Source organism: Cheilinus undulatus, linkage group 21 (genome assembly GCF_018320785.1).
Source record: "Cheilinus undulatus linkage group 21, ASM1832078v1, whole genome shotgun sequence".
NCBI lineage: Eukaryota > Metazoa > Chordata > Actinopteri > Labriformes > Labridae > Cheilinus > Cheilinus undulatus.
In genome coordinates this window covers 25,216,094-25,242,177 of record NC_054885.1, presented here as the reverse complement: position 1 = coordinate 25,242,177, position 26,084 = coordinate 25,216,094, and the positions used below count along the sequence as shown (strand labels likewise).

At 38.2% G+C, this 26,084-nt stretch overlaps 1 protein-coding gene across 6 annotated transcripts in view; it reads right to left on the bottom strand.

Moving 5' to 3' along the window:
- The window catches only part of smg1 (SMG1 nonsense mediated mRNA decay associated PI3K related kinase), a 247,249-nt gene that overhangs the window by 12,388 nt on the left and 208,777 nt on the right, over window positions 1-26,084 (bottom strand). For all 6 annotated transcript variants that reach the window (XM_041777927.1, XM_041777929.1, XM_041777930.1 and 3 more), the window contains 12 exons: window positions 23,613-23,892; window positions 21,844-22,116; window positions 21,373-21,607; window positions 21,060-21,271; window positions 20,760-20,916; window positions 19,804-19,993; window positions 16,343-16,623; window positions 7,331-7,540; window positions 6,438-6,575; window positions 3,227-3,379; window positions 2,907-3,086; window positions 1,719-1,946 (listed from right to left, as the gene is read on the bottom strand). In XM_041777927.1, the coding sequence (XP_041633861.1) occupies window positions 1,719-1,946; window positions 2,907-3,086; window positions 3,227-3,379; window positions 6,438-6,575; window positions 7,331-7,540; window positions 16,343-16,623; window positions 19,804-19,993; window positions 20,760-20,916; window positions 21,060-21,271; window positions 21,373-21,607; window positions 21,844-22,116; window positions 23,613-23,892 (2,537 nt within the window). The remainder of the gene's footprint in view (window positions 1-1,718; window positions 1,947-2,906; window positions 3,087-3,226; window positions 3,380-6,437; window positions 6,576-7,330; window positions 7,541-16,342; window positions 16,624-19,803; window positions 19,994-20,759; window positions 20,917-21,059; window positions 21,272-21,372; window positions 21,608-21,843; window positions 22,117-23,612; window positions 23,893-26,084) is intronic.

Below are 26,084 nucleotides of genomic sequence, written 5' to 3'. Positions count from 1 at the left end.
ACAGAGCACAAATAAAGGGTAAATTGTTCCCAAATGTCACATGAGAGTGAGATCTAGATTCTACAGATTTTCCCTTTTTGTTATGCAATAAATGGCAAATACATTAAAATGTCACATCATAATTTCTATTGGAATCTATCCAATCCATTTATACATAAACACACACACACACCCACACAGACAATCACAACCCAACATACAGCGCGTTAAGAAAGTATTCAAACCCCCTTCATTTTTTTTTCTATTTTGTTATGTTGCAGCCTGGTGCTAAAGTTGAGAAAAATATATTTTTTTCATTCATCTACACTCAGTATCCCATTATGACAAGTGAAAACAGAATTTTAGAAAATTTTGCAAATTTATGAAAAAAAAACCAAACACTCTGATATATCATATTGACATAAGTATCCAGACTAGGGGTGTGTCGAAACACTGCTCATGAGACAAAACAAGACTAGATTAAGGCTCAGGAGAACAAGACAATATTTCACACTATTTTTTATAACTATGACAGCAGATTATAAGACTAGAAATGTTTTCTTTAATCCAAGTGAAATATATAAAATGTCCATTTGATAAGTTTTAACTAATCATTGCTTACATATATCATGTCTTGTCTAGCCATGACTCAAACGTGCATTTAACAGAACTTCATATCAAATACTCATGCATGGTAATATTGAGTCACATCCCCATTACTTCACTCCCTATTGCTACAGTTCCGCTGAAAATAAAGATAATTGATTGATAAAGTTTTGACACATGGAGGCTAGGCTTTAAACAGTGCTTCTCTTCAGTTAAAATTAACAGGAGAGAATCATATTCAACATTAGATGTCTCCCCGTCTATACTAACGGGAGGGATCCTCAGCCTTCTTCTCTGTCTGATCAGCTTCAGATAAGCACAGGTGACTTGCGCAGCCTCAATCGGTAATGAGAGATATTTCACTAGTTAGTCATGGACAGCTTGCTACAAATCTAAAAAAATATTAAACTATATATAGAGAGAGGTAAAAACCCTTGTCTTGTTGTCTATTATTAACTGTTAACTCTGGTTAACAGTCTGTATAGGACACATGAAGGAAATGTCACCTGCAGAACGTGATGTGCATAACTGCATTTTTTTGTATGAACTTTAGAAATAAAAATTCACTGTTCAGCACCTCCATGTTTTCCTTCAGAAATGACTGTAAATTTGACTTACAGACTCATATCTCATAGGAATGCACCATACCAAATACTGATGTCGGGGTAATTCACAAATTATCAGAGCAATTTTAGTGATGTTTTAGTCGACGACATTAACACTGGTATAGTCACAAATGTGTGATGCTTCTGGAAAACATTTATTGCAGCCAAAGATTCTAATTATCAGTAACTGCTAGCTCCATGGATCTAGCTATTTTGTTGCCTAAACAAAAAAATAACTATGGAACATTTATAGCCTAGCCTATACTATAGTACACCTTATCACTTACCAATAAGGAGTGAGTCCTTCACCATGGCAGTAACTTTGCTAGCTAGGTAGATTTTTTCTTTTGAAGTGGCTGCAATTTTGAAAAGCTTATAAAACTGCCTAAGTCACACTCTTGAATTAGGCCAATATATGACACGGGTAGGATAGACAGACAAAATAGCAGTGTCACAGCAACAACAATTTTGCATGTTTATCAAAAGTTATGTGCATGTGTGAAAGACATAGCTGGACATTATATGTACCTTAGCCATTGCTTTCAGCAGGTGTTTGACATCCGCCAACTGTCGATTGTGGTTGGAAAGAATAGTCTTCACTGAGTCTACTAGTAGCTGTAATGTCTCTCCGCAAGACTCCAGCTGCTGCTCCCGCTCCTCCTGAGTCCTTTGCTCAACACTCAACTCCTCCTCCAGCCTCCTCTGGGCACAGGACAGCCAATCGGGACTTCCTATTGGCAGGTCCAGGACTGGGCTCTGTAGAGATGAACAAAGAGCTCAAAAAATAGAAACTGCTTTTGTTCAGAAACCATAGAGTCAGACCAGTTTGCTAAGTCCAGTTAGACAGTTTTTCTATTACTTACCCATCTTTCCCTTTTTCAGATAATCAGTTACCAGTATTGAGTCAATGATGAGATGTACATTTGTACAGTCAGTATGTTCATTTAGTGACTAGCTTTCTTGTTGTAGCGTCCTGCTAACATGGAGGGCTGAAGCTATTTCTTGTACCCCTGTTCCATAGTCAGCTGGAGGTTAAAAAGTAGCAATCTTGATGTGTACAAGTTTAAGTAACACAAGTTATGTTTATGTTGTTTTAAGTTCAGTAGATTTATGTGCCATATTGAAGTCTGTTTATAGACCTAAAGTGTAGTGTCGTCTGTTCCCTAGCAGGGAGCTCACTCCATCTGTAAATGTATAGATAAACTTTTCTAAAGCTGGCCACTTCAAGTGGTGCATTCCTTTATATACATTACTGTAGATTATTGTTTGTGGTAGAAAGAGAACAAGAAAACATTTCTAAACAATTTCAGTGCAATATTTGAGTTGAGAATACTATATCGCTATGCGCTGTATCTTATTGCTGTATTTATTGTTGCAGTCTGTAAACATAAATAATACTGGGTCTGAAGGTAAGAGATACTGTTGGACCTCCGGCAGTTAAATTATAAAACGTCTCCATGTCCTTGTATTCTAACAGATAACACCGTCCTGGTTAGCCAAAACCTTACAAAGAAGAACTAGCAATCCCCTCATTACCTCTCAAACATTCCATATTATATATTTTACATAACACCTTTAAGCAATGATTGGATCTTGACACTCCTTAAAATGTTGATATTTTATGTTTTCTATTCCAAGAAAAATACAATTATTTAACTTGTAATGCACTGCTATGCATTTTTGACATGGTCTGTATCAGAAGAAAATAGAACTCACCAGTCTGTGAAGTAGCTGGAGCTCCAGTGGAGACACTGTGGTATTAAATTGGGCAGCATAGGAACAGGTCTGTTGGCAGCGTTTCAGCAGTTCAAACAGTGATGCATCCATGTTAAGTGCCTCAGGGGAACGTGTCCGAAGGCTTTCAAAGTTCAGGATGGTGGAGCACAAGAAGGTTACCTGAAAAAGACCACAAGCAAACCTGGCATTTGCTTTAACTATAATCACCTTTGGAGCTATGTCACTGGAAAAGAAAAAAGCACGTTCACATTACAAATTCTCCCTTAATAATGATCATGGTTACAAAGTTTAGAAGTTACCTGGCTTGTGCGTTGGTTTTCTCTGGCAACCATGGCTCGCCTATCCCTAATAGTCATCTCAAAATCCTGCAGGACCGGGGCGAGTGCTGGGTTGGCTCCTCCAGCCCACTTAAGACGCTGCTCAATGCTGGCCTCAAGTGAAGCCAGCTTCTCCTGCAAAACCCATGGTTAAACTATTACATCATTTGGACTTCTGTTCTCTGAACATTTATAAGACTTTTTTGAAACAGTAAACATTTTTTAGGCCAATAAAATGCATGGATATTAACTTTTTCCCTGCATTAAAACACCTTACCTACAGCGCTGCGAAAGTATTTGCCCCCTTCCTGATTTCTTTTATTTTTTTGCGTATTTTTCATACTAAAATGTTTTAGATAGGGCTTTTCAAAGTGTGGACCAGTGAGCCGCCCCTAAAAGAGAATGATTTATTTCATGGACGCCCACCCTCATAAAGAATAGGATGGAAAAATGCTATTTCCAAACATTTATGTCTTATCTTTAAACATTTTTATTTTAACATTTTTATATTTTATATTTTTATATTTATTTTTTTATTATTTTATATTATTTAGTTCTGCATATGTCTTTAAACATCCATCCCAGGCAAATATTTGGTTTCAGATGAACTTATTGTCAACACTACCTGATTATTACACTCTAATTTAGTGGGAACCATCAGGATGCATTGATGCAGTAGATTCAGGATTGTATAACTGTAGATCACCCTTGACCTTAAGCTTTGCCTGGTACTCACTTTTGATTATTGTCTGTGCCCCAAACCTGCACTTGCAGAAGCTGTCGTGGTGTTGACATCAGTGACTGAAATTCTGTATACTTCCTGTCAAAAAAATTCCCCTGGTTTGGTCACTAGACTTTGTGCTTTGGCTCAATATGACCTCAGGGTTTACACTGCCTTATGCAGTCATCTGCTTGAACATCTTTGCAGATTAAACACTCTGACTGTTGAGCATCATCAGCACCAATGCACATGAAATCCTAACTTAAATAGTAACTCTAGAGTAACTGTAAATCTGTCCATTTTGCCCCACACAGCAGAAGTTAGCAAACCAAATCCCCTTTTTTCTAGTTTAAGGTTCCACCCCTCCCCTGAAGTCCTGTTGTGCCCCCCAGGGGAGACCCGCCTCACACTTTGAAAACCACTTTTAGATCATCAAATTAGACAAAGATGGCACAAGTAAATGACAAGTGCATTTTTTTTCAATAATGATTTTATCTTCTAAAGGAATAAAACTATCCACAGCACCTGGCCCTCTGTGAGAAAGTGATATGCTGTAAATCGAATAACAATTGGCAGCAAAAATTGCAAGAAAGCGCTTGTAATAACTGGCAATTCATCTAGCAAATCGCTGTGGAGGAATATTGTCCAACCCCTTTATGTAGAATTGTTTAAATTCCTTGGGGTTTTTGGAATATGAAAGACCTTTTTAAGATCTTGCCCCAGCATCTCAATTAGACCTGAGTCCAGATTTTGACTAGGCCACTCCAAAACCTCAGGTTTTTTTTAAGCCATTCAGAGGTGGACTTGCTGGTGTTTTTCAGATAATTGTCTTGCTGCATGATCCAAGTGCACTTGACAGCTTAAGGTCATGAACTGATGGCTGGGTATGCTCTTCCAGGATTTTCTGGTAGACAGCAGAATTCATTCAATTTATCATTTATTCAATTATGATAAGTCTTCCAGGTCTTAAAAAAGCCTCAGACCATCACACTGCCACCACTATGTTCAACTGCTGATATGATGTTCTTATTATTGAAAAGCTGTGTTAGTTTTATGCAAAATGTAACAGAACATACACTTTCCAAAAAGATGTTGTTCTAGATTGTTTTGTGACCTCCTGGATGAGTTGCCGATGCCCTTAATTTTGGTCGGCCAGCCACTCCTGGAAAGGATCACTGCTGTTCCACGTTTTCTCCATTTATGGATAATAGCTCTCACTGCCCTTGGCTGGAGTTCCCAAGCCTTAGAACTGGCTTTGTCACCCTTTCCAGGGTTTTTTGCTTCTTAAGATCTTCTGGCCTACTTGACTTTGTCAGAAAAGTTCTATTTAAGTAATTTCTTGATTCAACCTGTCTGGCAGTAACCTGGCCCTGGCTTGGCTACTGAAATTAAATTAAATAATAATCAGGGGGAGGGTTGGGTAGTATTCATTTTCTAATACCATTAAATCTTCCAAAATATTTACAGCAGTATATAGTATTACTGCCAGGTGTTTTAAAACCACAACATGCGGGTCAATCAAGCATTTGCTGATGTGCTGATAAAATCTTGTCAACTTGTTTAAATCAAATAAAAAAAGAAATACTCTTCCTTCCATCTCTCTTGAAAAGGCTTGCAGTCCATAACAGCCTCTCTTTTTGATGGAGCATTTGTTTAGGTAATGCAGCTGCTGCATGGTGTACAGAGTGCACTCTTTACCCCTTTTCCCCAAAAACATGTCATGGGTCTGATGAGACCTGCAACATGTATGATGCAAAAAAATCGTTGTGGAATTTGTGTGATCTATGTGTTAAGTTACACTGGTTTCCTTTTGTTAAACCACCTTTGCATTTTTATTTCTGTGAATCATTTACTACACCCAGATGGCTTTTAGTCTCCTGCTAACTTTCAACACACTTTTTTCCTCTCTAAAGGTTTGATTCAGGCACCTTAGGTACCAGCATCGTGGAAAAAATATCAATTTAGCACTGGTATCAGAAAAAATCCCAAACGATACCCAACCCTAAGGTTTTGCGAATAATTAATCATTGGCATATATCAATAATATGAGTAGGATTTCATTACAGGTTGATTTACTGTTTAATCCTTTTTAAAATTTTTAGATATTTAAATTTCTGTTTTTATGATACATTGTTGCCTACATTTTACTCTGGTCTTCACATATTTGAGTAAATTCACCATTAACTTGTATCTGATCTGTTACTTGCTTTTGTTGTCTAACCCCCAAACACAAGTACACACTCACACACAGGCACAATTTCTTAAACAAGGAAGTTTGCACATCAACAGATGTAGTGTTTCGGCATGTTTCTTCATGTTGGTGAGTATATGCATGTTATCTTGAAAGTCCTTACAATAGTAATATTAAAACCAGCCTTTTCTTGAACAGACTAAGAACTATAGTAACATGTGTGTGTGGGAATATATGCTTGATGATAAATTCCACAAGAAGGCTTAATGGGGTGTACTAACCTGAATGGCAACTATGGCTCCCTCATCCTGACTCAGCTTGTACATCTTTTTTTTCATGTTGCCAAGAATGACAGACCGAGGAGGAATGCTAACACTTAGAGGCTGACTACTGGGGCCCAGAACATCCTCATGCAACCACTGGACAGAAAAACAAATAAAAAAAAAAACAAGATATTACACCTAAGGGTCATTTACTAACAACAATCATTCTATAGTTTAGGTAGGTAACTTGAAAGCATAACATAAAATCTATCAGTTCTGACTTGTAAGTGTAGCTAACAAATATGAGACATATTTACTTACAATTTTAGCAAATGGCATATACAAGTTCAAAAAAATCATACACTTCAAACTAAAATACTAAAGTCTTAACTTTTAGGTGGTAATTATATGCATATGGGCCTGTGTCCAGGGCTGTGCTTTTAGCGCTGGCAGCCCTCAGAACCTCAGTTTCAGAGTGCTTCCCAGCAGCATTTATTGCTACTAGGTTAAGGAAGTTGACATCTGCTTTCCTTTGTATTATTTGCAACCTTGTTTTTAAATAGATTGAAAATATCTAAAAGAAAACTTAAACACTTTGTAAAGGAATCCTGTCCTGACATAGGCAGCAGCTGTAGACCTTGAAACTTTACCCTTAAAACAATGATTCAGATTGGATTATCTTCTGCCACTATCAGAAGTCTGACCCCTTCTTGAATTTGATTGGCCAGTGAGAGAGAAGTGGCATTGACAAGTGTGGTTATGTTATGAAAGTTGAACTGCTGTCCACTGAGAGTGCACTGCCAGTGCAAAAAACAGAGGCTGGGGACACAGGCCACAGGATATTTCTATGGATGAACATTATTTACAGTTCCATTTTTCTATTCCAAGGAATAATCTAATTTTGTGTATACCTGAAACATGGCAATGTGCAGTTGGCTCCTCTGTAGGCTGGCCTTGACAGCCTCAAGGTTGGCCTCCAGCCTTCTGAGTAGGTCTACCTTTTTCCAGGCGGTGTCATAGGAGGAGACAAGCACTGTGGCTCTGTTAAGCAGCAACTGGGAAACTCTGCCAGATGCCAAGCTCTGCTCCACTGCCTTTTTACAAAGTTCATCCAGAGGAACCTTTAAAGTCAAAACAGCTGTTTAGTGCAAAGCATGTCTGATAGGTGGTGATCTTTTGTGAGTTTCTCACTAAAACATTAAAAGAGCACTTCAGTGTTTGCTCTGTGCACCTTTACTTGACTATGAATTCATTAAACACCATTGCATTAGCATTGTTTTAAGTCAAAACAGTTCAACTAATTTGGCATTACTAGCGTAACTGAACCTCCAGGACTCACCTTCCTTATACTTGGTAAGAAAATGATGAGAAGCAAACCAAAAGCTACAAAGAGTACACAGATGTATAACTGCTCCTGTAACATCTTTGGTTTTACAGTGCATTCAGAAAGTATTCAGACCCCCTTCACTTTTTGTATCTTGTCATGTTGCAGCCTCATACTAGTTTTTTGATTTTTTTTTTTTTTTTCTGATTAATCTACAATCAGTACTCCATCAAACAAGTGATAGCAGAAATTTCTGCCAATTTATGAAAAATACAATACTGAAAAATAACATTGAAATAATTAAGGATGCATGATCATTATCAGTACTGATAAATCATCAGCCAATATTGCATATATTATATAAATTCTTTTAATTCTGGTAATAAAATATTAGCTGATACAATCAACAGATAAAAAAGCCATTTGTTTTCTTTCTCACAAAACTAATTTCCAAAACAGTTGGTGGCACCGTGGAAGGTGACCCACTGTTAAGCCCCAGAGAAGAAGAAGAAGAACCCTTGATGCTTGGCTTTTGAAAACTGCAGAAAGTTTACCACAAGGCCAATCTGTATATGACAATATCAGTCTCACAGTCTTCTGATCCACCACTACTGACACATCCCTCACTGCTGCTGAACCACAAAGACCACCATTATTTTGTATTAATGATGTACTTGACGTTTTTTATGCATCTGCAATACGACTCATTTCAGTGCATATTTGGATCTAGAATAGAGTAGAATAGAACTTTATTTGTCTGTTCCAAGATAAAAAGACAGAAATTTGTCTTTAACACAGCTTAATCAGGCAAACATCATCCACACAAAAAAACAACAACAGAATCTATATGAAAAACATCAGCTCTCTTTTGTTCTGGCAGGTGCAGTAATAAATAACTCAACTATCCCCTAGACCTCTCCATTTATTGATAAGGACAACCCATTATCATTTATGTACTGTATCTGTAGAGTAGTTCATAGCAGGCTTTTAGTCCCTTAGTTTTTGGCTGACAGCTGAGGTCAGCCCTACACATGGCAATGTCTGTGTCTGAGTATGTCTGTCACTAAGTACCTGAGTGAGAGATCCTTTTGTATGAGCCATACAATATAGAGTTGCGATTGCTCCTACTGAATGCTGGCAGGGATGGCGGCCTCCGCTGTGTTAACTACAACTATACATACAGAGTTGCTCTATGGGTGGGGTTTACTTGTGCTGAAAGTCCTGTAATGGCTGCCTCCACAGCTCTAAATACTCAGATATAGCTTTAGCCTCTGTTTCACCAGAACTGGGCCACATTTCTGTATGACAAAGAATAAAACAACCTATATGCTTTTCATGTTGGAAAAGATGTTTTTCACTCCTCTGCTGACCTGCTTTGGCATGAGTATATGATAGTTGAGGGGGGAAAGGTTTCTTTCTGTGAAAGAAAAAAATCTTATCTCTCCACTTTACTACGACCTGCCCGCTGTTCTTAAATCCAGAGCACAAAACCACACTGACAGCTTGTCTTGTGCATAGGACTGCCTTTTTGCCGTGTTCTTGTAATGTTGTGTCCCCAGGCTGGGACTGAGCCAAGCGGCACTTTTGTCTGAACCAGACAATGTGTCTAAAACCAAACCAATCCAAATCCAATCCAAAGCGCAGAGAGCAACACAGAAATCTTTCTGTGACAAAAAAAATGTTCTTTCTCCACTCCCGGTCTATTGCTGCATGGCTGCTGTTTACTCCGAACTAGGTGCTGTTCTTGTTGAAATCAGGGCACAGAGCCACACCGACAGCTTGTCTTGTGCAGAGGAGAGCATTTTGCTCCTTTCCTGTAGTGTTGTCTTCCATTCGCGCAGTAATAGCAAAGAATACAGAGAGCGTATTTTCCCCTCTGTTCTCTACCTGCAGCTGAGTCGATGAGTATCCGTGCTTAACCAATAAGATGTGGTAGAAGAAAGCAGGAGGGGAGGGGGATGACACTGCTCAGGTTTCATCTCCACACACACAGAAGGAGACAGACAGAGAGAGAGGGCAATATGTAGCTTTTTACATTTCAGTAACCACTTACTATATCTTTGGCTAAATATAATAAACTACTAACAATCGTGACAAAGTCACTCTGCCAGAGCACACATTTCAGGCATTTCAACAGGCATCCCAAATAGTTGCGGTCAGCCATATACTAGGTTTTTACCTAGTGTTGTTAACTGAGGAATTCTACTTATTTGAAAACTACCTGGTTGTAAATAGGGAAACATGTCTGGTTGATTTGTCAGGTTTGACAGTTTATCAAGAGATTTAAATTAATTTCATGGGAAAAGGGAAAAAAGCCAACTCTTTAAAACCAAGGTATGTCGGTGTAAATATAAAACATAAATGTTACAACCGCCCTATCAATCTCATTGCTAACATCGCACGGCTCATACAGAGTTGTGTTGGTAATTTTTGTTTGAAAAATAGAAAACCTGTCCAGTATGGATGACAGTTAAAATACCACTGTGAATAATAACACATTCTACCTTTGTAGCTCTACACTCCCTAATCCCTCCCCTTCTGCTTCCCGATGGAGCAGCGATTAGGTGGCTGATAATGAAAGTGAAACTTAAAATTTAGTCTAAAAAATTAGCTTAAAAATAGCTTTAACTGCCCCAGATGGGACTGCTACATAGATTTCTAAACCATAAGGGTGCCAAAAATATTTATGTACACAATCTGAACAAAGTTGTAAACATTTCTGACGATCTCTAAATGGGTCAATATCACTATAAAGTGCCTTTTGGTGTCCCCATCAGAATCACTGTTATCATAAAAATATAGCAGAATAATAAAAATCTGAGGTCTTATTATAGATAACCAAACATTTACACACGTCAGTACAATGATAAGTCTCTTGAAATATGTTTCCTTTGGCATGTCCCTAACACTGCTCTGCTAACTACAATGTGTGTAATAAGTAGTTAAATGATCCAATTTTTTTTTTGCATGGTTTAATTATCCACAAGTTATTTGATAAAACAAGTTATTTTGATAATTTATACTCTATTTTGATAATTATATTGAACACTTTGCATGTGTCCCTGAAATTGCTGTCCACCCTGTCATTATGGGGTAACTGCACCTTTAAGAAACCCTCTGGTGTTTTCAGTGGCATTACTACCACCATTTGATCTTCCTTCAGTTGAGACTGAAACAGTGGCTAGTTGCAGAGAAACTATTTACACTTGTATTTTGTAACTTTCATCATATTACGTGCGCAGTTGCATGTGGTGAAGCTTAACATGTCCACCCTGTCATGGTGAAATATCAGTTACTATAAAACTTTTAAGAAATTTGAAATATGTTTGTGAATCAATACACAGTCACCTTGCTAACTGAATCATGTAGCTTACTGAAGGTCCACCATGTGCTGAATAAAAGCCAACATTGGCCAAAATGTCCACCCTGTTATTGTCCACCCTGTCAGAAAACTTTCCATGACAGGGTGGACATGGTTTGAGACAGGAAGAACATATGCATGGTTCATGCCACATGCTGATAATGTTTCACATATTTTAACATTTTACAACAGCATGTGCTATAGATAGTTAAAGTGGATAATACTGACTTTTTTGGTGATATTGGTACCAGCAAGCCTATAAAACAAGTCTAGTTTACCTGGATTGCCATTAAAGTGTTTAAGGGAAGGTTTTGAATTGTCTTTTTCAAGGAATTAACTCAAAAGAAACTGAGATAGCAAGTGGACAACAAGTGGATAATCTGCAAAATTTCTGTCTGGGCCCTGACAGTTGGACAAAACTAAAATTCTGATTTTCCAGAATCGATGCAGAAGTCAGGGAAACCCACAGGGATTTACTTAAGAATCCACAGACTTAGAACACACACATGCATTCACATATTTAGGACTAAAAATCACTCACACAGGAAATTTTAATCTGGCTGTGAATGAGCTCAGAGAGAAAGGAAGAAGGGCTTTTTATTTCAAGAAATCTTTAAATGTTCATTTACCAATCAGAATCTGGCTCCAGACCTTTAAATCAGTGACTGAACCAATGTTACTCTATGGTAGTGAAGTGTAGGCTCCTCTTACAAATCTAAATGATGACAGATGGGACAAACACCCCATAGAGACGCAGCATACAGAGATCTATAAGAGTTTTCTCAGGGTCCACAGAAACATCATCAACAATGGGTGCAGAGCAGAATTAGGCCAATTTCCTCTTTTAATCTCAATCAAAAAAAGAACCATCAAATTTTACAAAGACATAAAAGCCAGTGAGCCTAGCTCCTACTATCACAAAGCTCTACTTTCAGCTCCTGTCACAGGCTGAGGGACAGCCTCCCAACCAACAGTCTGAAATCTTTGATTTCGTGAATTTTGTGAAAACATTTGAATTTGAATTTCCCTCTACATGGGAAAAGGACCTCTGACATGTTTTCCATTCATTCATTTCCTGTAGATTTATTGCATTTATGATGCATTTTAATGAAATTGTCCACCCTGTCATGTCACTGTCCACCCTTTCATTTCCATGTTTTATGAAAATAAACTAGGGCTGTCTGCGCTGGTGCTACAGAGGTTGACAATCTTGTAGCACAGAACAAAAACCTGTAGCACAAAATATACATTTTTTTCTTACATCTCTCAAACCAACATGTAACCAAAATATATGCTTAGTAAGTGAATATACTTGAAAACAAAACCAAAACAGCCAAAATTACAGCTCTCATTAATGTCTACCAAAGCAAACAGCCAATCACAGAGAAGAGAGATGCTGATGGTTCATCTCCACATTCAGACACAAAACAAGAGCAAACTGCTGGAAGCTGACTAACTTTACAGAACAGTTGGTGTTTGAAGATGAATAGAGTAGCAGTATGATTTGGAAATCAGACCTTGAGATCAGACAGAGGAGCAAATGAGCTCAGTTTGTGCTGCTATTTGCTGCTGGAAGCCTTTTGTTTGTATTCATCTTTTGTTTTTTATTTACTTTTGGCAGGACCAATAGACAGCTGAAGTCTTTTTCTGTGTTCATCCGATTTACTTTAACTTTAGTGTGTTCTAGAGACTGAAGCATGTTTCCTCGTTCATCCTTAAACTGTGTTTCAAGGACTGAAGTGTTAGGTCTAAACTACATTTATATATTGGTATTGATATCAGCTAAATTTAATTTGTAAATATCCCCATATTGTAAAAACCCCAATATTGTGCATTCCTTGTCAAACTAATAAATATAGTAAAGTTTTATGTTCTTATGTGGGCTTTATTTAATGGATTTCTTGCTGGTCGATTGAAAAGGACCAAGGACCACATTTGGCCCACAGCCCATAGTTTGGAGACCCCTTATATATTTACTGATACTCAGAGTATGGGAGAATATTCCTAAGATTAGCAGAAATAATTAAACACTGTTAAAGATTGGTCCATATTGTAGTATCACTCTGGGGTCTGATGTTTATAGAGCTAATGTAAATGAACAGATGCTTTTTTCTCTCTAACAGTGTAATCATAACATCAGTACTATTGGAGTTCAACGGTAACAAAAAAAAAAAAAAAAACTATCTCCAAATCGCGTCTTTACCCTAACAATAGACACAACATTTATTAAGTGTGGGGCTGTATTGTTAAACTCCTCCGTGCTCCTGTCTCTCTCTCTCTTTCTGTCTCTCTCTCTCCCTCATCTCTCCCTCGTACACTGCATTCTGTCTGTCCGTGTCATATCGGACCTGTATGCTTAATTCAGGCGCGTACAGTCTTGTTAACCAAACAGCAGCAGCAGCGATATTAGTGGAGAAAAAAATCCATCGTTTTATATATTAATCTTTAATCAGAGGTTAGCGCAGACTGAGAGCTCTGTCCTCTCACTGACAGCCAATTCACCATCAGTACATAATTGGAAAGGACGAGGCTAGTGGAGAAGTAAGCTAGTAGATAAACGTTTTTAACATCGTCTAGCCTACGTGCCTTAAAATAAAACTTGGGATTATAGCAGCGCTCTTCTTCAACATAATGACACCTGTACTGCGTCTGCCCTGAGCCTGTCCAGACACACAGGATTGCGCATCACGAGAGGAAAAAACATTCCGCTTGAGTCCAAAATGTATTAGGAATAAGAAATAAATGGGCTGGGCATGAAATTCAGATCTCAGATCAAAGTGGAGTGAAGTTTTTGGGGCAACAAGTCAAACCTAAAGTCTTATCTGCGCGTCTGGCATGCATGCACCTCTCACTTTGTCATAGCACCTGTGCGATGAGTGAAAACCTCTTAGCACAGACCAATTTTCTCATAGCATTTGCAACATATATGTCACACTGTACAGCCCTGCAATAAGATTAAAAATTTTATTTGCGATTAATCTCACAAATTCCATAGTTAACTCGTGATTAGTCGCAAATTAATTGCACTTTTTTTCTGTTCTAAATGTACCTTACAGTACTATTTCTCAAGATTTAAATACCCTTATCACACAAGTGGACAAAAATGCTAATGTAACATTACTGAATAATACCACAATGTAGAGTCAAACTTTAGACTTCTAGAAGTTAAATCCTGTTCTCAGCAGCTGAACATCAAACAACAGATCTCATCAACACACATGGACATAAAGAAGTCAAGTCTCTGCTGAGAGCTCAGCAGTAAGGCACAGACACATCTAATGGTGTTTCACTGTTCTGATGTGAGTAAGGTGGACACATCTGCCCTGCTCAAGAGAAAAAGCAAGTAATTACTTTAAAAATGTCTGCTATTATTTATCATATTTTTACTTTCAAACTAAAAAATGTAGTCCAAATGTAAAATAAATGCTGACATTGAGAAATAACTGTCATCAGTCCAGTAGATTTACTGGAATGATGTCAATAAACACACATGTGAAGCTGCCTCCCAAAACTCATGAACACACAAAGTAAAAGAAGTCTCAGTGATCATACATCATAGAAGAGCTATGGATTTAATCTAAAACCACTTTTTTTTCCTAAATAAAGAAGACCCACAGTCTAATAATGCTTTCAGCTTATATTATGATACTCTACAGAGCTCATTCACTAACCTCTACTCTCCTGTCACACACCAGCCTCTGCTGCTCTGTCTCCTCCCCCTCCTCCTCCTCATGATGCAGCTGTACATTCACCATGCATCAGACAATCTCTATAGGGACTGCAGAGTCTTTGACAGTTTTGCAGCATCTTGATTGACTGTTATTTAAATTTGGCATTTATTTACAGTTCCAGTCGATCGTTTTAGTAAGTTTCGTTTTTTTCCGAATACTTTCACTTTCAAGCAGGAACTGCGTGGGGATGAGAGCGACGGGTAAACGGACCTTTAGGAGACGTAATCAGACCAGTCAACAGTCAATAGCACAGCTGTGGTGCCGGTTCATGGCAGATATAATAGCCTAAATAAATGAATAAATCATACTGGCTCAAAAGTGCATCGGCACACCGGGAAATGCCCAGTATGCTGGATAGGGAGTCCATCCCTGCAGTGTTGTCTGAGTGTCTCCATTGTAAACATATTCAGCATGGCGAGGGGGGCGGCTCTCTGCATTAACAGTGTGCATGGCCAGCGAGTGGTGCGGGCTATTTAAGACTCTACGAATTTCCTGTAACTCCATTTATGTCGACAGTAGGAGAAAATAACTTCAGTCTTATCTGACATGATCTGAAGGCTGAACCTGTCATTCAAAAGTCTCTGTCCTTTATCCATTTCTGCTCGCTTGTACCGCATCACGACGGCGCAACTTCCTGGTCTGGCAAACTACAGGATGGGTCGAGGGTCATACAGAACGTGCATGCGTTAATCATGCGACCAAAAAATTAGCAGCGTTAAAAGTAATTTGAGTTAACGCGATATTAACGCGTTAACTTTGACAGCCCTAAAATAAACAAATTATTTTCAAAAGTTAGCAGAACCTTTTGTGTGATTCCTTTATTAACAAACAAAAGCCAAATAGTATTGATTGAAATTTTGACCAGATATTTTTAATTTAAGATTTTATTGAGAAAAGAAAGTGCAACTCTCACATATTTTATATAGAAGGAACTAGTTTGCCATAATTTCATAATTATCCAAATACTTCTCCCATTGACTAAAATATTTTTTTGACAAAGGGACTAAATAGCTTTCTGAAAATGTACATTTTATAATCACTTTTTAATTATAATTTATTGATTCTACTTTGAATTTGTCCCTGACAGGGTGGACATATTTTGCTGTTTGCATGTACATTGTCTGCTTGCAGTTAATTTATAAAAAATGTTTGAGCTTGACCAACATCCATTTCTAACAGTATAACATCTACTTTATACAATGAATATAAAGTTTAATGGAAAATCTCAACTTATTTTTTTTTGGAAACAGCAAAGTCTGAAAGGCACTTTATAATGATACTGACCCAAATGCTTCATAGGAATAAGATCGTGTAGACTAACCAAAGCAAGTGTAAGCAGCACAAATAACATCTAAAGGAAAAGAATTAAAAAATACCTCAAAATTATTGAATGAATAAAAAACCATGCATATTAGAATTATCTCACCTTGTTGCATGTTAGGCATTAAAAACCTGACTGGCACAAGATGTAAAACATAAACATTACGCACATGCAAAACTGTAGTACCTTGCTTTCAGCACCAAAGTCCTTTGTCTCTACCTGGGCAACAACATCCAGGCTAAGGGTAGACAGGGTGCTGCAGAGGGCCAGACCAAGGGCTTGGCTGGGCAGACCCATGAGCATTTGATGAACAAACTCGGCTGTGAACACCTTGATAGGACGGGTCATCTGCTCTTCACTGGCCACTGTCACACCTGTTCCTGCTGCACTGGGACGCCGGTAAAGTGCTTTCCCCAAACCAACTGGTCCGTTCATAGGTAACAGGTCTTCAGCTGGTGGACAGGTACCTGAACACAAGAGATGTGTCATACACACATAAGTGAACTTAATAAGTGCAAGTTTGTTTAAAAAATGGAGAGTGTAGTCCTAAAATACTACACAGAAAAACAAAACAAGATAAAATGACAATGCAATGCTTTTCATAAAGCCCTTGAGCTTTCTAGGGGTTGTTAGTAATAAATTCCAGTACCTAGGTGTATGGAGTCAAAGGTGGTGGTAATAAGCTGAGGGTTTCCAAAGAAACTGCACAGAATTTCAGTGTTTACTAAAATCCTAATTTCTCAGCATCTGTAGCAGATAGAGGCATTAAAAACTCTAGGAAGCTTAAATTCTCTTGTAACTTTTGACTTGTAAGAGAATGCATTTGCCCAAAAGTTCAGTAACTTTTTTTTTAATAATCATTAAACTGAAAAATCAATTCAAATGTAAATGAAGTGTAGACTGATACTCCAGTTAAGGGGTTTCAAATGGCATTTACAATTAAAAAATCCTAGCCATTTTAGTAAAAGTGGCCCCATTATCAGGTGCCTAAAAGTATTTGGATGATTGACTGACAAGCAGTCTAATCAAGGGATGATTACTTTAAGATGAACTGATTATTTTAATGACTACTAATGAAATACATTAAATTACAAGAATGAATTTCAATGACTCCTAAGCATTTCAGTTGGTTAAAGACTGTGGGGAGGACTTTCCCAAAATGTACAAATTTAAATTGTTCTAGTAAAATGAAAGATTTCTTTGTTTTTTTTTAAATTTCCATTTTAGTTTGCTTCTGTCCATCTGTTCTCTCTCTCTCTCTCTCTCTAACTCTCATTTCACAGTGCATGTGCACTGTCAAATGATATGTTACGTTACACCACTAAAAATTATTAATTTCTAATAGGTGCCCTCACTTCTTGGCTACAGTGTGTTTTTAAAGAGGCTACAACAGCCTGAAGCATTACAGAAGGATACATACTTTTTAAAAGAAGATACCAAACAGAGTAAAAAAAAAAAAAAACAACTTGTTGCCACCAAAAGTAACTGAGGCAGTGATGCAAAAAGGTCAGGGACCATAATCATGCAGTCAAGATTCAAGAGGTAACAGGGGCTTTACACCTTAAAAATGTGCTTGCCAAAATTAAAAGTGAATGACTTTTGAATACTACTGATCACATTTCTGTACTGTAAGATTACAGCTGTCATGAGGAGTTGACTAAGGCTCAGTCAGCAGGTAGAGTCAGCTATTTTACAACTGGAAAGGTCATGGGTCCAATCCCAAGCTGCCACAGTTACATTTCAGTGTGTCCTTGGGCAAGACACAAGCCCAATTTGCTTTTACTGCAGCGTGGGTTGTGTGTAAATGTGTATGGATGCGTTTGAATGGAATTTGTTAATGCTGATGGACAATTCTCCACAGCAACCTTCGCTATCAGTGATGAATGTGGAGTTAATGGGTAGGTGTCACCTGCTGATTAAGAGCACTTTGAGTACTCAGAAAACTACAAAAATGCTCTACAAGCTCAAGTCCATTTGCTATTTACCCAAACACCCTTACACTACCATCTCAATGATAGCACTTATCATTTTGCTAGAATGTAAAATCTTGCACCACATGTTAAATTAATCTTTAATGAAACAAGTGCACCTTTACAAAACATAAAGCTAATCAAATGACAAATTAAAGCATAAAAATGGACCCTCTAAACCCTCTGAAATCACCACCTGTGGGTCAGGGTTCACTAAATTGAAAACCTGGCAATGTCACTGCAGATGGCCAAAAAGAACAGAAAGAAAAAAGGGCAAACAGCAGAGACAACAGAAAAATGTCTAAAGAATGGGATCAGTACAAGTTAAAAAGAAAAGAAAACATTGTGCCGTGTGCCCACGTTGTCTGTGCTGTAGCACCTAACATAACCATATCCAGATTAATGTTAAGTACATAGATTCCAACAATGTAATGTTAATCATTAGTTAGCAGTAACATTGAACATGTTTTGCAGTCAAGATTAAGCTGTTGGTGGTTTATGGATGGTTTTGTAGCTTTTTGATAATACTGTTTTAATGTAAAAGTATTTTATTTCATCATTAACTATATTTAACTGATTAGAGCTAAAGAATAACATCTTTGTATTCAACATTTGACAAAGTTAAATGTTTAACAACTCACTCCATCTTTGTTTAAGTGTTATACCATCAGTTAAGCACCTTGCGGTACCAACGTGGTGCCACGTATAATACCTACCGAACCGAATCAAAACAAGGATTTCTGTGTGGCATTTTGCACCACTTCAACCCACCCCCTCATAGTCTAAATAAAAGGCTCAAAATGCCTTGGACTTAACTTAATTCATATAGTCATGCTTGTTTTAGTTCAGCAGAGAAGGAATGTTTTATTTTATTTCGCTACTGAGTAATGTCTCTACTCTGGTCACATGTCTGTTTTACTGGAGTTGTCTCTGATACCGCGAAAGTGGATGAATATTAGGTGAGTCTTTGCTTTGAGAATTCACAACTGTTTAATTTTCTTATACTGTGCCCGATTGGTATCTTTTGAAGATATTTGTCTGACAGCTGTTATTTGCGCACCCGCTTAAGTATTTAATTTTATTCACATGAGTGTGCAACAGGATACTGCTCTTGCAGTGCAAAAATAGTATTTATGGTGCCAATCATCTGATTTCTGTTTCAGAGAAATCCCTCTTTTTAGTGATCTGAACAGGTTATTATTCATTATTCATAGTGGAGGGAGGGAGAGGTCATCAATGAGCAATGGCCTTAAATGGAGAGACCGGTGCGCAGCATGATGTATTGGTGAGCTCGCCTCAGCAGGAAAAAAATACTAGAAAATGATCAGACAATGCAGAAACTTAAAGCACTTTCTTAGTTTGTTTTTTGGTATTGAAAGAAACCCAAACGATACTCAACCCTAGTCTGTCTGCAGTCACTGAACTTTTTTTTGGTTGTAAGTAACACTAAAACACTGATTCATGAGGGAAATCAGTATGTCTAACATTTGTTGGCTACATCATGTCAGACTTTATAACACTTTTCCTTGCTAGTGGCTCACTGTTTTTTTTTTGTTTTTTTTAGGCTTGTTAGGCTTATGAACAGTTTGCTTGTGCTCAGCTAGCTACAGTGGATTGGTCATTTACTCTGTCATGCAAAAAAACTTCATTTGCTCTGTAGCAGTGTTGAGAACTTACCAGAAAGAGACTGAGCAAAGGAAGAACAAAGCCTGAAGAAATCCCTGATGGTCTGCAGTCTCTTAAGAAAGAATACATCTTCCATCAGCTGCCGTTGACTTATGCAGTCAAAGATGTGAAGCTGTGTGGCCCGGGCTTCACTCAGAACGTCTACTTTGCTCCAGGTTGATGGCATCTCCAGAGAATTAAGCTAAGGGCAATGTGCAGCGGAAGAACTTTAATAAGAAAATAGGGCTAACTTCATTGTTATCAGCACAGAAATAAATGCATTAATCTGCAACAAAAGTATTTATCTACTGTAACTAAGCCTTTGTGCTTTTTCATCAAACCCCAAAATACTGTAATATTTATGATCCAGTGTATGATTTTTCATAGTGTTACAAAATTACAGGATTACAAGAGGCAGGATGCTAACAGTGTAAGCTTTACCTCCACAATCAGACACACAAATAACACCATTATGTCCTGCTCTTCTGTTGTTTACAGTAATGTCTCATGGCTAATATCACAGCCTTGATGCTGGTCCTGCGGCCTGACAACTTCCACCCCTCAAGTTCTCTCATGTTGAACACAATTTAAGTCTACAGTTTGAAATGAATCTTTATTATCCTTTATTATAAAATTCAGCTTTCAATACAGAGCCATTGAAAGCTAAATTGTATAATGAAAGAATGCTTGTGAATTGAGTCAACAGCTTTAAAATGTCTACATTGATGCATCTGCTTCATATCTCGGTTTTAGTGGATCTGCAGGCTGGCTGGCTTAATCCAGACAAATAGCTTGTGTTTTTTGACCTGGGGTGTTAGCACACACAAATCTAAACTGGATGCAAAAAATCATAAACTTAAGATGATAAAAGCGCCCATAAAAAACAAGGGCTGACATAGAGAGGAAGACTGCCATTTGATTTGATATTATTTTTGTTACATATGAAACACAACTTTACAGCGTGATACCTTCTCTGTGAACTGAGCAAAGGCAGTTTCAAGCTGGGTGAACATGCCATCAAAGGCCACCAACAACATTTGACCTGCAGACATCTTTGGTGTATCCTGATCTGGTCCATCCATGCTGCGAGGCTGAATCAGTTCAGAGTACTGAGCACGCAACATCCTAAGCACACAAAGACACTATTCTTAAACTTGAATCATTTTCAAATTAAAAAATGCTATCAATGCTATCAGCTAATGCAGTGCTAGAGTATGTCTGATCGAGATTAACTAAAAATAATTTATTGTAAAATTACAACAACTTGCCTAGTTATGTGAAGGTAGTGGTTGTGACTATCAGGATCCAGGCCTGCACTAGCCAGCAGACTGTCAGCCAAATCCTGGAGGTCAAGACCATCAGAGCCTTGCTCCACAAGTTGCTCCAGCTCTGCCAACATAGACTCCAGAGTTGGCTCTGCTTTAACCATAGAGCGCAGTGCCTCTGGGTAGATGATTTGACGGAAGTTGGTGTTCAGTTCCTACATTGAAAAGAAGGAAGCATACCTGTCAGAAATTCTGGCTTTCTCACAGCCTACATCTATAGAAAAAGTTACTGGATGAGTTTTGGAGATGCAAATACCTGCAAGCAGGTGTACACAGCACTGGCCAGGTACACAGCCTGGGTGGTAGCTGAGGGAGCAGGCAGCTCCAGGTCATGGGCCAGATCTGGGCAGCGTTGTAGTAGTGTTGCTAAGGCACTGACATTTCCAATCAAACTGCAGAGCTCCTCAAGGAACCATGTGCCATCCCGAGATGTCAGGTCTACCAGCTGCTCTCCAGCACTAGCTGCTGCTCCCTCCATTACCAAGTTTCGCCTAGAGACACAGCAAATACAATAGTCTCCTTCTGTTAACCTGAACTGTGTCATTTTCCCTGAATTTCTCATGTTCTGTTTCAGGAAGCACAACATTCTAAACACATAATTTCATGATATTTAAAGACTATGGAGACACAGCTTTTTTAAGAAACATACCTTGAAGCCACTTACACTATTACACATTAGCCTGACTGGAAAAAAAGACAGTTGGAGGTAAAGAAAACCATCTTAAACCTGCAAAGTGTGATGAGCGCAGAGGCGATGATGCATGCCATACTGAGTGAGCCAGACTCTGCATTTTCCCGAAGGAACACTGTAATACAGTGCTCAATTTCATGTAGCTGCTCCTCGCAGGCGGCCAAAGTTGTGCCATCAGCCTTGAGTCGCTCTGTCTGTTGTATCACACACTCATTGGTGTCAGCCAGCTGATGCTGCAAAGTTAACTCCACAGTCGACAGGAACTGGCAGAAGGCTACAGGGGGCTGGGGAGCAAAGAGCACCTCATATCTGCAAAGAAATATTAAAATAAAATTTTAATGTAATTTAAAAATATAATGAATAATTTTGATAATTAAAAAAACGCAAGCATACCAGTCATTCTGTTTTAATGTAGAACCAAATATATTTAGAGTCTATGGATTCTCCTGAGAAAGCTTACGTTTACGTTACGCTTGCGTTTCTTTTACCTGCAGGAAGTAGATGGGACAACCTATCACTGATAAACAGCCAGCCCCAAAACCTTCAGCTGTGCCAGTGTACTTACTCTTCAATCCATTCTACACTAAAACCGTGCATGATTGTCTGCATGACTTTTTTGCACTACCATACACTACTAAATAGTGTATCAAAGTTTTTTTTTTTAATGTATAATTCTGACATGCTGAGGAAGATACAGTCAGCCCTGCAGGGTAGACAGCTCTGTTTCACTTTCAAATCATAACTGACCATGGAAACTTCACACTGGACTTCAAGCAGCGTGGATTCAAGGTCCCAGAGTCTGGAGGAAGAGTGGAGAGGCACAGAATCCAAGTTGCTTGAAGTCCAGTGTAAAGTTTCCAAAGTCAGTGATGATTTGGGCTGCCATGGCATCTGCTGGTGTTGGTCCACTGTGTTTTCTGAAGTCCACAGTCAACGCAGCCATCTACCAGGACATTTTAGAGCACTTCATGCTTCCGTCTGCTGACAAGCTTTATGGAGATGCTGATTTCATTTTCCAGCAGGACTTGGCACCTGCCCATACTGCCAAAGGTACCAAAAGCTGGTTCAGTGACCATGGTGTTACTGTGCTTGATTGACCAGCAAATTGAGAATCTATGGGGTATTGTCAAGAGGAAGATGAGAGACACCAGACACAACAATGCAGATGACCTAAAGGGCGCTATCAAAGCAACCTGGGCTTCCATTACACCTGAGCAGTGCCACAGGCTGATCACCTTTATGCCACGCCGCATTGATGCAGTAATTCATGTAAAAGGAGGCCCAACCAAGTATTGAAGGCATAGAAATGAACATACTTTTCAGAAGCCTGGCATTTCTGTTGAAAATATCCTTTTTTTAATTGATCTTATGGAATATTCTAATTTTTTGAGACACTGAATTTTGGGTTTTCTTATCTGTAAGCCATAATCATCAACATTTCAAGAAATAAAGGCTTGAAATACTTCACTTTATGTGTAACAAGTCTATATAATATATGACTTTCACTTTCAGAAAGAAGTGACAAAAAGTATTGAACTTTTCATGATATTCTAATTTTTTGAGATGCACTAGTAGAGACAAGCATGTGCTAGTTAGGTAGCAACAGTTGGAGTTTTAAAAGCTTTGTGTATGAACATTTTAAGTAGACTCGCAGAACTTTATGTGAGAATATGTGTCTTTATCTGTAATAAAGTTGCTGTGGCTAAATTAACTTCTAAGTCTTAAAAAAGCAAACTAGCAGCCTAATTACCACAAACTTTTTATCATTTGTTTTCTATGAAGGAAAGCCTGCCACAGGTTCTTACTGTCTGTAAATTTGTTGACAGTGTTCCATCGTCATATCTCTAAGGAGTTCCTCCATCCAAACTTTCCACTGGTGGGTGCGATGGAGCAGCAGGGTAGACCTTGGGTACAGCAAAGCCACTGTAGCATAGCTGTGCAGCTGCTCCAGACAACTACGCAGGGATCCGCGGCGCTGCTGCAGCAAGGAGCTCATCTCTGCTTCCAAGCTCTCGCATTGGCTTATCAGATGGGCCTGGCCTGCATTCTGCAAGAACGCTGTAGCTGGTACATAGCTAGGAGGCCCTGAAAGAAAAGGACAGTCAGAGACAAGAAGTAAAACACTTAATAGTTTGATTATCTTTAACTGCATTGCATTTGTAGAGTGCCATGTGCCAAGTAAATGCAAAATGCAGTTTCTAAACAATAATCTTATTTATTAAGGGGAAAAAAATCCAAACCTTTCTGGCCCTATGGGAAAAGTAATTGCTCCCTGAACCTACTAACTAGTTGTGCCACCCTTGGCAGCAAAAATTGAAATCAAACGTTTGTGATAACTGGTGACGAGTCTTTCCCATCGCAGTGGTGGAATTTTGGCCTACTCTTCTTTGCAGAATTGTTTTAACTCAGTCATATTTGAGCGTTTTCGAGTATGAACTGCCCATGTAAGGTCACAACACAGCATCTCAATAAGATTTAAGTCCAGACTTTGACTTGGCCACTCCAAAACCTTTTTTTTTTTTTTTTTTTTCCAACAATTCAGAGGTGGACTTGCTGGTATGTTTCAGGTCATTGTCCTGCTGCATAACCAAAGAACACTTGAGCTTGAGAGAAATGAACTGATGGCTGGACATTCTCCTTCAGGATTTTCTGGTCAACAGTAGAATTTATTGTTCCATCAATCACAGCAAGTGGTCCAGGTCTTGAAGCAGCAAAGCAGCCCCAGACCATCACACTGCCACCACCATGTTTGACTGTTGGCATGATGTTCTTTTTATCAAATGCTGTACTATTTTTATGTCAGATGTAATGGGCCACACACCTTCCAAAAAGTTCAAGTTTTGTCTTGTCAGTCCACATACTAGTATTTCTCCAAAAGTCTTGGGGATCTTCAAGATGTTTCTTGGCAAATATGAAATGAGCCTATGTATTCTTTTTGGTCCGCAGTGGTTTTGGCCTTGGAGCTCTCCCATGGACAGTGGTGGGTAGAGTACTCAGTTACAGTACACAAGTAACAGTACTGTTACTTCACAATAATAATTACTCGAGAAAGTACTTATACACATAAGTTCTTGAGTAATTGTAAAACAGTACCTCATTAAAAGACTACGAAAGTAGTGAGTAACTTCATTCTGTGCAGTTTATTAAAACGTATTGCATTACAATACATTATTTGGAGGTAGTAATGTAAACTGCACATTGTTGAAATAAAGTGACAGAACTTGGCAAAAGTAAAAGAAATAAAACTTAGGTTAATACTCAAGGCAGCAGTCAAGTTATGTTTGTTAATCACAATTATGGGGTAAAAAATTCAATATAATGAGAAAAACAGACTCTTTCTCTCATAATAGCTATCTTATTTCTATATGATGATTTTAATCCCACATACATTAATTTGTGCCTTGTATTTCTTACTTTTTGATCACATTATATACATATTTTTTATCATGTGTTAATGATTTTTTTGGTCATATTTATGAAATTTATCTCTTGAACTGGACTCATTTCTGACTTTTTCCCTTTCACTTTTTATCTCCAATTTATGAATTTTTATCCTGATTATCACTCAACAAGTTTGGCAAGCCAAACTGAAACTTATTAAACCAAAGAAAACTTTGGCCCACTAGCCTCACGTTATAACCATGTTAGGTATAATCACTGATATAAGAGATATGCCACACACATGATAATAGTATCACCTACGATGTTAAATGGCGTGTGAAATCACATTTGTGGCAGAGTCTCATAGGTGGTTGGACACAATACGTCATTTACCAGTAACACAACTGTGTCTTAGTCTGTAAGTTAAAACAGAGATTTGAACTTATACATTTCACTAACTAGCAGTGCAGTCATTAGCTTATTTAGCTTTCTTAACATAACATGCTTTCTTAGATTTGACGTGCTTTTTTGAAACAGGAGATTTCCACCGTTTAAGGTAGACACAGTAGGCAGCACATTATGTGGCTGTTGTTCATCGTTGTTTGAAAGGCAAAGAGTCTTGATGTTGGACCAGGGATGAACATGCTCCTCTGAAGGAGACATCTTCAGCCATTATATCCAGCTGTTGATAGTTAAGGGGAAGGGGTCACTCCTCCGTTTACTCTGTGGTGCTGAGGATTTTACCTCATGCTGTCATGAGAGCTCAGCTGAGTGTAAAAAAAAATTACTTAATGAAAATAAATTATAGACAAGTAGAAGTAGTGACCAGACTATTGCCCGATGTAACAGAGAAAAAGCATAGTTTTTTCATCACAAATGTAACGGAGTATAAATAA